This window comes from Cervus canadensis, chromosome 23, assembly GCF_019320065.1.
Source record: "Cervus canadensis isolate Bull #8, Minnesota chromosome 23, ASM1932006v1, whole genome shotgun sequence".
Lineage (NCBI taxonomy): Eukaryota > Metazoa > Chordata > Mammalia > Artiodactyla > Cervidae > Cervus > Cervus canadensis.
The window spans coordinates 47591413-47605174 of NC_057408.1; the positions used below are offsets into that span (position 1 = coordinate 47591413).

The following is a 13762-nucleotide window of genomic DNA, read 5'->3' on the forward strand; positions in this document are numbered from 1 at the left end:
CAAATGGAACCTTGTTTTATCCCTCTTTCTTTCTTTAACTTTATTTTGTATTGGGGTACAGCCAATTCACAAACAATGTTGTGATAATTTCAGGGGAACAGCAAAGGGACTCAGCCATACATATACATGTATCTGTTCTCTTCCAAACTCCCCTCCCATCCAGGCTGCCACATAACATTGAGCAGAGTTCCATGTGCTATACAATAGATCCTTCTAGTTTATCTATTTTAAAAATTGCAATCTGTTTTTATCCAGATTCCTACTCCCTGGAGTGGGGGAAGGATTTTAATGCTAACACCTCCCCCTCTGCTTCTTCCACTTATTTGTCAGACTGTTCTTTCCTCTGAACAATTAGATGTTGAATTCTTTCCTTTGATTTGCTTTTCAAATATATTAAAAGGAACATCATTCCTAGTTCAATCTGTTCAATCCTAGTTCCCTTTTTATAATACCCTGGATTTCCTTCTCTGAGGGCAGTTCTTTTTTTTTTTTAATTGGAAGATAATTTCTTTATAATGTGCTGAAGCCAGTTCTAATTCTTCAGTTTTCTTTGGTCTAGTCTGGTCTCTCTTCTTCTGCATTGACTGGGTCATGACTGGCACATTGAGGCCCTTTGAGCTTCCCATTTATGCATCTTTTCCTGCCACAAGACAGCAAGCAAATCCTGCACAGTGCACCCTTCTGTTCTGTGGCATCGCTACAGGTCCTGGTAGAAGTCTGGGCTTCCGCTGAGTATCACTGTCCTTAGATACCAGGACTTACTGGAAATGGGTTAGACATCTTCACAGGCCCACTGGTGCAGTCAGGACCCAAAGTCTCTAGTAATGAGCTAAGTCCCTGGTTTCCTTCTAGAGAACAGCTTATGACCAGAGGGAACAGATCCTAATGTATGTTCATTAACTGTGATAAGAACTCTCTGGTATCACCTCAAAATTTTCTGTGCAAGTCACATTCCATTTAAGCCCATAGTCTGAGAAGGACGGACAACCAAGTTGACTCAGGGAAGACTCACAACCTGTGGTTTTAAAGTCTTGGAATCTTCCGTGACTCAAGTTCTCGTTCAGCTTCCTTCCCCAAGAACAAAGAAACTACTAGGAATGAAGCAACAACCACAGGTGTGGTTAAGGGTCCTTCCTCAGGAAAAGTCAACATTGCTGCTATACATCCAAGTTCTAAGCCCCCAGTACCTAGAATGTGACCTAGGGAGGAGGACTTTTGCAGACATAATATGAGGTTATACTGGAGTAAGGCAGGTCCTAATTCAATACCACTGGTATTCTTAAAAGGAAAGAAAGACACAGGTATACATACATATATATATATATATAATGGAATACTACTTGGCCATAAGAAAAAATCAAATTTTGCAATTGCAACAATATGCTTGGACTGGAAAGGCACTGTGCATGCATGCTAAATCGCTTCAGAATCGTGTCTGATTCTTTGCAACCCCGTGGGCTGTAGCCCACCAGGCTCCTCTGTTCCATAGGATTTTCCAGGCAAGAACACTGGAGTGGGTTGCCATTTCCTTCTCTAGGGGATCTTCCCCACCCAAGGATCAAGCCCCGGTCTCCTGCATTGCAGGTAGATTCTTTACCATTAGCGCCACCTGGGAAGCCCAGAAGACATTATGCTGAGAGAAATAAGTGAGAGAAAGACAAATAGCGCCTATCACTTATATGTAGAATCTAAAAAGATAAAACAAACTAGTGGATATAAAACAACAGAAACAGACTCACAGATACAGAGAACAAACTAGTGGTTACCAGTGGGGAGAGGGAAGGAGGGAGGGACACAAGAGAGGTAGGGGATTAAGAGGTACAAACTATTATAGAAAAGCAAATGAGCTACAAGGATATTTTTTACAGCAATTTAGAAAATATTGGAAATATAGTAAATATTTTATAGTAATTATAAATGATATATAACTGTAAACAATTGTGCATCACTATGTTGCACACCTGAAATGTATATATTATACATCAACTGTACCTCAACTAAGAAAAGGTGAAAAAAAAAAATCAAAGGCTAAAAGAAGAAAGAAAAGACACAGACACACACACAGAGGAGACTCCCATGTGAAGACGGAAATGCACAAGGAGAATCCACAAGACGACAGAGGCAGAGTCAAGGAATTTCAAGGACTGTCCACAAGGCGGGAAGGAAAGAAGCACGGAACAGGGTCTCTGCTGGAGCCTTTAGGAAGAGCATGGTGCCATCGGCTTGATTTCAGACTTTAGCCTTTTGACTCTGAAGACACCCAGCGTGTGGTCATTTGTCAGAGCGGCCTGAGGAAATGAACACAGCTGCAGGGGAGTTGGAGGTGCGGGCGCCTGCCAGCAGCAGCCACGGCCCCTCCCGGCTGTCACGCCCAGATCACAGACGCAGACCCAGACATCCGGTACCCGGGGTGGGCATGGCGGGGATGTGGAGGGGACTCAGAAGGGACCCGAGCCTCATGTTGTCTCCTGCACATGCGCACGCCACACACACCTGGATGGAAAAAGATCTGCTTCGGTCTCCCTGCCACATAATCCCTGTGGGATTCTTTCCAGCCTCTTCTTCTAGGAGACGGGTCCTCTTCTTCACCCCCTGTGCTTACTCTCCAGTCCTGCAGAGATCAGGCTGATCACCCGGATCACGTGACACCAGCCTCTGGTTTCATATGCAAAGCAGATCTGCTGGAAGAGCCTCTTGGCCCCACAGCATCTGTTTGAGCCGCCCTCTCCTTCTCATCTCTCAGCAGCTGTGCGCGGGGGGCCCGGGGGCAGCCCCCCTCCCAGACCAGGCTCTCCAACAGGTACTGCTCACCCTGCCGCCTTCCCCACAACTGACCCCTCCCAGGTGGAGACCCCCACACACAGCCTCTAGCTCGCCTGTCTGAGTCAGGGTAGCAGGATCTGGATTTTAGACTTCATCATGTACCATCCTTAACAAAACTAGCAGCTTGTGAGAGAGAAGGTTCGGAGCCCAAACCTCAGTACAGGCCGAGAGGTGTTCCCCACCCGATGACCCAGGAGATGGAGCCGATCACTTTATCATCCACGTGGCACGTACACACACAGAACGAGGCTGGAGAGGACAGTGAGGCTGCTGGGACCTCAGGCAACAGCGACCTGCCTACCCAGGCTCTGCCAGGCTACCCTGAGCCCCAGGGACCAGTTACTCCACACACCACTCCCGTCCTGGGTGGGGAGCGCCATCGAGCAGTGTTGAAGCGGGAAGCAAACGAGGACCCAAGTGGGGGCCGACAGCAGCTTCCCTTCCCAGGACAGGATGCGACAGGCTAGCCCCCTCAGGCCTCACCTGCACTGCCCATGGTCCCTGTCGCACTCCAGGGTGGCGGCCCCGTCGGTTCCCGTCCGGGAACAATTGCAGCCTTCGCAGCCGGCCAAGGGGTGGAAGCTGAAGGAGTGCACGTCACACACGTCACACTGGGGCCTGACTGTCTGGGGAGGACACAGGCACCTCCCCGTCGTCTCCTCACAAAGGCGCCGGCCGCAGCTGCAAGCTGGCCAAGGATGAAGAGGGTAAGGGTTAGACGCCCCTGACCTCCAGCAAAACTGCACCGCCAGGATTTCCAGAAGCTTCCAGAGGGTGTCTGGGAGGAAGGTCTTGTTTTTCCTTCATTATGGCATCGCTGAGTGTGGTTGATCTGAAAGGCTCCTTTCTTGGGGCCAAGACCAACCACATCCAATGCTGAGGGTGGACAAAGCGTGTAGACGCTGAGTGAGGCATCACTGGACCTATTGACCACAAGGTAGACACTTGTAGGAGCCGCCCCCTCACCCCCAGGCTGAGGCTGTGTGTCATTCTAAAATGAGCTCTGGCCTTCATCAGAGGATCTGCTCCTCTCAGTCTCCCTGAAGGGCCTTCACGTCGACCCAGGGCACTAGGCCCAAGATCAGGGATGGGGCCTGCGGCAGGCAAAGGCTGGCCTCCACACGGCGACTCTGCACCCCTCACATGGCCTGGGCTGCCCCTTGTCTAGGGCGGCATGACAATTCTTAGACGAAGATCCACGGCCTCCTCAGTGAGGATGTGCCCTCTGACCCTGGGTCTCCTCCCACCTCAACTAAGCTTTGGTGGTTAGGCTGCAAAAACTGAAGCCTAACCCATCCCACTAGGAAGAGGGCTGAGCTGTCCAGTGTTTTGAAGCTTAAGGTTATTTCCCTTCACCTGCTTTGCCAAGGGCCTGGCTCCCCTAGCCCGGGAGACACAAATATATCATTTCTAGAAGCCTGCTACTCAGAGTGTGGTCCCTGGACCAGCGGCCTGGGAATCCTCTGAGTGGCTGCGGGACATGTTGACTCTCAGACCCCAGCCCAGGCCTCCTGACTCAGAATCTGCACTCTCACAAGATCCCCAGGTGAGTCTCCAGCACAGTGAAACTGGACAGGCCCTGCCCTGGGTGGGCTCCATCCGCCTGGACCAGAGATGACCTTGGCGGCCCTGAACGTGCACTTACGTTTGCAGTGCGGGAACCCGTAGAAGCCCGTCTGACAGCGGGTACACTGCCGCCCGATGATGTGGGGCCGGCACGGGCACTGCCCGCCCTCGGGGCTGCAGGGGTGGCCGATGGCCCCAGCGGGGTGGCACTCGCAAGGCAGTGCGCCCTCGTGGTAAAGGGCCACCAGGGATCTGGCAGAGTTCTTACAGAATTCAGAAGCTCTCTGGGGGCTGTGGGAACAAGAATGCACAGTGAGATCCTGGGAGGCATGCCCAGAAATGGTCCCACCATCCCCTACCCGCACGCCCCACCAAGCAGTGTTTTGGGAGAGGGGCTCTGGAGTCTAGGAAAAAGTGAGAGGAAACCCCACCCCTGGACTTACAGTGGTTGACAGCCACCCACCCATCCCCATCTACTTCAGGACTCATCACAGGGCTGGAATAAAAGGGTGAAGATTCCCCTATAGGATGAGTTATATGGTATATAGGTTCTATCTCAATACAGCAGTCACCAAAAAATTTATACCCGCATGTACTCTGATATACCAATTAGGATAATAATGAGGAGGAGGTGAATTGTCAACTTTTACTGAACATGTACGTTAAAAGTTTTCCCATCACCTCATTAACCTCATAAGCTGAAGCTCCAATACTTTGGCCCCCTGATGGTAAGAGCTAACTCATTAGAAAAGCCCCTGATGCTAGGAAACATCGAAGGCAAAAGGAGAAGCAGGCGGCAGAGGATGAGATGGTTAGATAACATCACCAACTCAATGGACATTTGAGCAAACTCTGGTAGATGGTGAAGGACAGGGAAGCCTGATGTGCTGCAGTCCATGGGGTCGAAAAGAGTTGGACACAACTTAGTGACTGAACAACAACCTGATAACCACCCAACCAATCAGGCCGAAGTCCCATTTCACAGGTAAGACGACAAAGGCTTCCAGAAGTTAAGCAACATTCTTGAGGCCATAGAGCTATGGAGGGTGGAGCAGGCACTCAAATCCACAGCGGTCTGACCTCAGGGGCCTTGCTCTTAATATTTTCTGAACAAGAGGTTTCCACCCTCTGGAGGCCCAGGTTCCTCAGGAAACCTACAAGGGGGCAGGGAGGAGGGGTCTGCAGGAGAGAAAGACAGGAACTGATACTCAGGGCTGTTCTAGGCTCTTAGCATCCGGGAACCCACCAAGGGAGGATAGGGAGGCCCAGCCCTCTGTAATACTCCCCACTGATCAGAGGGCAAAGGAGAGCGGGAATCAGGGCTGATATGCCCTGCAGGAGAGGAAACCCTGTGTGGTATCTTTCGGGAATCCGAGTTGGCCGACAGGAAGCAACAAAGAGGAAGAGAAACCCCCAAGCAGCCTGTGAATCCTGGCTTGGGGGTGATCTGCTGAGATCAGAGTTGAAGAGGGAAATCCCGCCTAAATGTACATAATGAGATAATACACAGGTCAGTGTGTGCCGAGGATCTGGGACGCACTGCTGCTCCCTTGGGCACCCAGAAGAGGAAGACAGACCCCAGGGCCACCCCTCCCCGGGCCTCCTGCTCTGGTCGGGAAAGTGGGAGAGCCTCAGGCCTCCCATGGCCATGCCACAAAGTAATGTGTGCATGCTAAGTCACTTCAGTCATGTCCGACTCTTTCAACCCTAAGGACTCCTCTGTCCATGGGATTTTCCCGGCAAGAATACAGGAGTAGGTTGCCATGCCCTCCTCCAGGGGATCTTTTTGATCCTGGGATCAAACTCGCTTCTCTTGTGTCTCCTGCATTGGCAGGCAGGTTCTTTACCACTAGTGCCACCTAGGAATCCCTCACACAAAGTGATACTTACTCAATATAAAAACTGTCTCCTCCACAATGGGTGACAAACTCCAGTGACTTGTCCAGTGATTTTCTGTGAAGGATCTGGTAGTCGTAATTCTCTGCAGGCACCACTAGGACACGGACCTAAATAAGGGAAAGTGTTGGCATGTCTTTGGATTTTCAGCAGCCCGGCACACCCATTGCTCCACCATGCTTTCTCTTCACTAAGATTGTGTTAAACCATTTCAGTCATGTCTGACCCTTTGTGACCCCATGGACTGTAGCCTGCCAGGCTCCTCTGTCACTGGGGATTCTCCAGGCATGAATACTGGAGTGGGTTGCCAGATCAGAGTTCTTTACTGTTAAGTCCAAGACCACGTGAAACAGGACTTACAAAAAAAAAGAATCACAAAGCAACTGTAACTCAGTGTTGAAAGCTCAGGACACATTCCCCCTTGGGAAATGATAATGAGCTGGGGGGACAGACCCCCTGGAGCACCTGCTCAGAAGAGCAGGAGCCTTGGGTGCTGGAGTGGACAGGAGACGAGGACCTGTTATGATGTCCAGGGCTCCATGTGATCCATCCCTGGGATGACCCTGGATCTCCAGGGGGTAGAATTTTGTATTTTTATTTATTTATATTTTTAAGTATTTCTTTTTCTTTCGTATTTATTTGGCTGTGCCAGGTCTTAGTCACGGCTCAAGGGATCGTTGATCTTTGTCGGGGCATCTGGGATCATTTTAGTTATAGCATGCGAACTCTCAGTTGCAGCATGTAGAAGCTAGTTCCCTGGTCAGGAATCAAACCTGAGCCCCTGCATTGGAAGTGAGCAGTCTTAACCACTGGATCATCAGGGAAGTCCTCATTCTGTATTTTTAGAGAGTAAGCAAACTGAAACGGCAGGACCAATAGGGAGACTCATATGGTGGCTTGCCCCTGAAATGCCTGTCCTATCAGATACTCTATTATGAATAATTGTGGCCCCAGTCTTTAAAAATACTGCCCTGTATTCTCTGTACCTGTATAAATCAGATCACACCAGTAACAAATGCTGCAGGAAATTTCAACCATCTTCGTCAACTACTCACCCACTGACAGTTTACAGAGGCTATTGCTCTCAGGTTATTCAGTTCAATAAACATTGCCAAACACCTGTGCCAGAGGGTGTTTCGGGCACAGGGATACAAAATGAACAGTCAGTCCCCTGTCCTTGAGATGACATCCTCAGAGAGAGGGAGGCAGGAGCAATAACTGGAGGGTGCAGGGCAGGCCTGGGCAGGGTCTGCTGGCCCTCAGAGGCTTCACAGGCATTGGGTGACCACGGTTTCACCAGCCAAGGTGATAAATAGGGGACAGGGCACCTGGGGTCTATGCAGGTAACAGGCTAAGCTGGAGGGACCTGTGAGCGCTCTGGCTATGGGGATGCACAGTAGACGGTCCTAGAGCTCAGGAAAGATGAGAAGTGAGGTCACAGGGGTGGGTATCATTCCTCCAGAGCGGAGAACAGGATCAATAGGCACAGATGACGTCACATGAAAAGAAACCTTAGAACAAGGGGTCTCAGCGTCAAGCCCAAGGGAACACTGACATGGAAGGGATGAAGGGGAAGAGAACTCACTGAAGGAGCACCGGAGAAAGCAGGGGAAGCCAAGAGAAAGTAGCTATGGGAGCCAAAACAAGATAGTTTCAAGAACAAAGGAGTGTTCAATGCCTCAGAGAGAGACTTATCAGATGAGCGTGAGGAGGGACTGATGGAGACAGAGAGACAGCTCACATGGCTCATGCAGCGGAGTTTTTTCTTCCCAGTCGCTTCTCTAGTATTCTGATTTCCCTTGATTTTAATTGTCACAGACCTTTTTTTGCTAAAGGCAGCTGTAATATTTAAACATTTTTCTATGAACATGGCTTCAATTCCCTGGAGGAATTACTCTCATGAGCCAGAACAGACACACAGAGCAGCCAACCAAGGCAAACACATGAAGAGCAAGAGAGGAAAAAGCAGAACGCACCAAAACTAAGGACTTTCCTTCTGGAATCGTCACAGTCAGGGCCACCTCCGGCTCCGAGATGTCAAACTCAACCTGATCTCCAGCGATCACCTGGTCCTGGCAGCCGAGCACATGGGGGCAAAAAGAGGCCCGGAAGATACCTGGGGGCAGAGGGAGGCAGTCCTGTCATACCCCTGCCAGGACAGGTGAACCCCCAAACCTGCCTTGCTCCCCGTAGCTCACCTGACTGCAGCTGTCCTCCGTCCACAGACACCTGTGCCGGGAATGTGGGATGTGCTGGTTGATAAAAATGGACGATGATGACATACCGACCTGGGCGTGGTACTAGTCCTCGAAGGGTCACCTGGTTCTAGATGGAAAAAAAAAAACCTTCTCAAGCTGCAGAGCTATTACTAATTAGAATCAGAGGATATTTCAAGAATAAAAATCAAAACAACGCAGGTATTTATCCAGTAAAGACTGGGACATTGGGAAAGACTGAAGGCAAAAGAAGGGGGCGAGCGGGCAGAGGATGAGCTAGATAGCATCACCGACTCAATAGACATGAGTCTGAGCAAACTCCAGGAGGTAGTGAAGGACAGGGAAGTCGGCTATGCTACAGTCTATGGGGTTGCAAAGAGTCAGACATGACTTAGTGACTGAACAACAACAATTTACCCAAGTGAAGTGAAAAACCCACAGTCACACAAAGCCTTCCCTTGAGTCTTTGTACCAGCTTTATTTGTAGTCACAAACTGGAAACCAACCACATGACTCTCAGCTGCAGAACGGACAAGCCAACAGTGGGACAACCATAACCAAGACTAGAGGGAGTCTCATTTGGTACAATCACTTTGGGAAACTATATGTGGTTTTTATCAAACATATAATTGAGCGATTGCATTTCTAGGTACGTCACAAGAGAAATGCATGCTCTGTGTGCAAAAGGCAACAAGAATGCTCCCAGCATTCAAGCACTACTTGTAATAACCATGTAACAAAGAGTCAGACTCCATTTTTTCTGTCTGATGGTTCTCAAGCTCCATCATTCATCTTTTGCCTTTTGTCCCACAGCTGGACAAGCTGTAAGAAAGCCCAGGTGTTCATCCCTTGGCAGAGGTGGGAAGTTCAAACCCCATGAATTCTAGCCCATGGGAGAGGGAGCCCTCACCTGGACCCCCACCCCCACCCCACTATGCCCCTGCCTAACCATAATGAAAACCAGGGTCAGACTCCAACACTCATTCAGGCTTGTGTGTGAGCCAGGTTCTCCCCAGAAAGCCTCACCATGTGAGTAATAAGTCTTTCCAAACCTCAAAATAATAATTAAAAAACTACAAGAATAGCAACAATAAAAGATTATCTTTCAAATGAGAGCTGGGCCTTGGAGGGTAAGTAACTTACTAAAGGTCATGGACTAATTTTATAGCAAAACCAGGACTAGAACTCTATTGTCATGACTGTAATTAATTTCCCCCTACTACTCTAGGCTGCCTACTCCATATGGGATCTTATGAAATTTTTTCTCCCAAATCCGTTTATTTCCTATCTTAATGCAACATGAAACGACATGAGCCATCTCTAGGATTAAAAAGATATGTTATCAGAACAAACATTAAGTCCTGCAATTCTGTGTTTTATGATGAAAAAAAGTGTGTTCCCTTCATATATTTCATCTTTGTGCTCTAGATATTAATCAATACATGTTTATTGGGAATTTCCTGCCTACAAATTGGGGTTGCAAAAAAATCTGTTAGATTTCTAAAAGTGCTTATGTTCTCATTTAAGAAGATAATTAATAAACTCAACCATGTTAAGTAGCAGTAGCCCATGCAAATATGACGTATCCTAAGATGGGTTATGAAAAATTGCCAAATGACTGTCCAGACAGAGATGCAAGAGAGAAAGAGCGCATTGGGATAGGCTGGCCCCAGACAGAACTAACTGCAAGCCTCATTCCTGGGATTCTCCACAGTTGAGAACAGAGGTGCTTAAGCTTTAGGGGCAGCCAACACCCCTTGAGGAGTCTGTTAAAACACAGATTCCTGGGCCACCCTCCAGAGTTTCTGACTCAGCAGTTCTGGGGTGAGGCTTGGAGATCTGCATTCTTAACAAGTTCCCCAGGGGTTGCCAGGGGGATGCAGCTGGTTGGGGGCCACACTTTGAGAACCACCAGTTCAGAAGAAACACACTCGGGGTAACCCTACCTGTGGGGCCTTCAAGGTGACCCCAAGAACAGCATCGGCAGGAGGTGAAGGATCCTCAGGCACGAGAGGGGAAGATCCACCACTCGGGACATCCAAAATCAGTGCTGTCGGAGGAGTTTCGGGGGGCAGGGAGACACAGAAGGCGCTGGAAAACAGAATGTGGAAAAATAACCAAACCCAAAGAACTGTCCCCTGGTGAAGAGACAGACTCTAAGCATCAGAAGGACCCAGAGAAGGGCTTCCCCTGGGGATCCACTGGTTAAGACTGCGCTTCCACTGTAGGGCATGCGGGTTTGACCCCTGGCTGGGAAGTTCCACACACCACCTAGTGCAGCCAAAAAAAAAAAAAAATTGGGGACTCCCCTAGCGGTTCAGAGATTAAGACTTCACCCCCAAATGCAAGGAGTGTGGGTTTGATCCCACAGGCTTCGTGGCCAAAAAACCAAAATATAAAACAGAAGCAGTACTGTAACAAATTCAATAAAGACTTTAAAAATGGTCCACATAAAAAAAAATCTTAAAAAAAACGGATCCAGAGAACCACAGGTCTGCAGAGATCTTTATACAAAGATATTTGGTGTTCTGGATTGGCCAAGAATATCCCAGTTGCCTGCCTAATACAATGAGCTCAGAACAGAAAAAAAAATCTTAATTTTGAAGGAAAGGGAGCTAGATGGAAACTTACTGAAACTTCCCTCTCTAGTACTAAAATTTATTGCTAAATGAGATCAATGGAATGAAACATTATTCACCTCTAAACATCAATGCTGACATAAAGCTATATAAAAACAAAGAGAACAAACAGCTATCATTTCTTTCAGGCACAGCCAGATTTTATTGTCTTGGTGGTTTCCATAAAGACGCATAAGATATCATGACTGTGTCCCTAAAGAATTTTTGAATCTACATCCAAATAACCTTCCCCAAATCCCAATAATCATTAGTTACCTAATTCTCATAACATAGTTGTGAGATGGGTCATTATTTTCATGGTTTTTTAAATGAAGAGTCTCAGACACAGAGATTAAAGGATTGGAACAGACTGGATCTTGGTGAGAGCTCAGAATAGAAATCAGAGTATCTCCCCTCAAGGACAAGGCTTAACCATTTCCCCCAGTTGCTACTGTGTCAGCTTCCTGATGTTACGGAATTCTGGAAAAATTGCTGGGATAAATGACTTAGCTCTTTAAAAAAAAAAATGCACCACCAGCTTTTAGCATCTTGGCCTGGGATTACTTCTAAAGTGAAATATAAAGCATAATCTAAAAAGCATTAAGTATCACTAAGCACAAACAAGGGATAAAGGAAGGAAACACATTACCTTTGATTAACAAATCGCCCATAACTGGCAATGCATTTGACGTGAGGTCTCAAATATTCTGTTGAGAATTCTTCAATGGGTATGATACAAATTTGATGCTGTCCAACAAATATAACAAGGTGCATGCCAGTTATCACCCAAGTCAAGGTTATGACCAAACATGCACTTCAAAGAAAACAGCTAAGAATTCATCCAGAGAAATTAAAACTATCACTTTACAGCAGTAAATATCATAAGATAGCATTCTCTATGGCATCATTACATGGACACAAATTCTTTTACTGTTATACAGGATCACTGATTAAATTGTTCCTGGAATAATCATATAAACAAATAAAATCATGTGAAAGTTCAAAACAACTCTGTCAGCAACTTTGGACAGTGTCTTCTCTCCTGCCCTGGGCTGATGCTGGCTCCTCAGACCCCTAGGCAGGGAGAGGCGGATGTGGTGGGCAGTTGGGGAGCTTGCTGTTCAGAAAGACGGATGCTCCTGCTATAAATAACCCTTCTCAATAGAGGAGGACTAGTATCGCAGGCATATCTGAACTCTGTCTCCAGAGCTAGTTTCTGAGTCACAGAAGAAACTCAATCAATAACTTAATACCACTTTTCATTTTAAATCAATAACTATAACCGGCTAGGTCACAAAGCTATTCAGTAACAACAGACTTTAACTGAACACCTACTATATGCCAGGCACTGAGACTGGGGGATCGTATGAGACCAAGATGGACACACTCCTGCTTTCATGGAGCTTTTATTCTAGCCAGCCTTGACTCTGAATGACATCTGACTATTTCAGAAAGGGCAAACTTGTGCTTAAAAGAAGAACTTTCAGCCCCATCACAATTTCCAAAGATGAAAGGGTTAAGATTCACTTGGCTCATTATGTTCAAAAAAGAAAGTTGTCCTTAAAAAAAGAAAAGTCTTGAGTTATATAACATATAATAACTTTTAAAATATGAATTCCAGGTAGTTCTTAAGAGAAAGCTCATTTCTAATACTGTCAAGCACAAATATTTAAAACATATTAGAACAGGCTGGCCTGGCATTTCCCAGGTGTGATACATGCTTAATATTAGCAGTAACAGGAAGTTGCTTCATACTTAATCTTATGTTCTCTGAGATATTTATTATAAATCTGAGTACCCCATTCTTAGCCCAGATCCCACTGTCTCTGTTTATCACAATTCTCAATACTAAAGTTATGCTATTAAAAGGGTAATCTGTAAAAGCTAGCATTTTAACTGTTAACAATATATATCTAATTAATTGAAAATACTCTTCTTGAAATAGAGCAACAATGGTCTGGAAAAAATACCACCAGGTGATTGCAACTTTGAAAGTTCTGAAGGAATCTGCAAAGAAGCTAACAGACATTATAAGAGAGTAGAGTGTAAAGAAAATAAACAGTCCCTAATGACATTTCTATATACCAGCAATAATAATAGATTAGGAGATAGACTGACAAAAGATATTTCATTCATAATAGTAACAACAAATAAAAATGAATTAAATGGAATTTTGTGAAACATGTCCAGATTTGATGACTGAACTTTATTGTATGCTATAGGAAAAGGTTCCAACAAATGAAGGGGCAAGACAGATTTCTAGATGGGAAATAAACATCGTAACTCCAGCAATTCTCTGCAGGTTAATTTTATAGATGTAATGCAAACACAGACAAAACTTCAATAAGCTTTAGAAATATATATGCTTATCAATAAAAAAAATTTTTTTCTAAAAATCAGCGGCCAAAACAGAAGCATACCAGAAGGAATTGGGCCATCCGGGCTCTGAGCCGAACGTCCGCATCTGCTAACAGCTCGTACACGGCGAGGCGACCCCTGCCGTCGGTCACAGCGCTACGGCAGAGGACGCTGCAAGAAGAAACAGTTTATCTTAGCCTGGTTCCCCTGGTCTCCCTCCTACCCCTGTGAGGTGGCTGATCGTGCTTCAGTTTCTCCTGTTCATAACTGGGTCACCAACAGTGA

At 46.7% G+C, this 13762-nt stretch overlaps 1 protein-coding gene across 2 annotated transcripts in view; it reads right to left on the minus strand.

Moving 5' to 3' along the window:
- LAMA3 (laminin subunit alpha 3) overlaps nucleotides 1-13762 on the minus strand; it is a 250485-nt gene that overhangs the window by 103806 nt on the left and 132917 nt on the right. For both annotated transcript variants that reach the window (XM_043444125.1, XM_043444124.1), the window contains 8 exons: nucleotides 13540-13648; nucleotides 11769-11866; nucleotides 10448-10592; nucleotides 8484-8610; nucleotides 8262-8401; nucleotides 6280-6395; nucleotides 4469-4680; nucleotides 3307-3511 (listed from right to left, as the gene is read on the minus strand). In XM_043444125.1, the coding sequence (XP_043300060.1) occupies nucleotides 3307-3511; nucleotides 4469-4680; nucleotides 6280-6395; nucleotides 8262-8401; nucleotides 8484-8610; nucleotides 10448-10592; nucleotides 11769-11866; nucleotides 13540-13648 (1152 nt within the window). The remainder of the gene's footprint in view (nucleotides 1-3306; nucleotides 3512-4468; nucleotides 4681-6279; nucleotides 6396-8261; nucleotides 8402-8483; nucleotides 8611-10447; nucleotides 10593-11768; nucleotides 11867-13539; nucleotides 13649-13762) is intronic.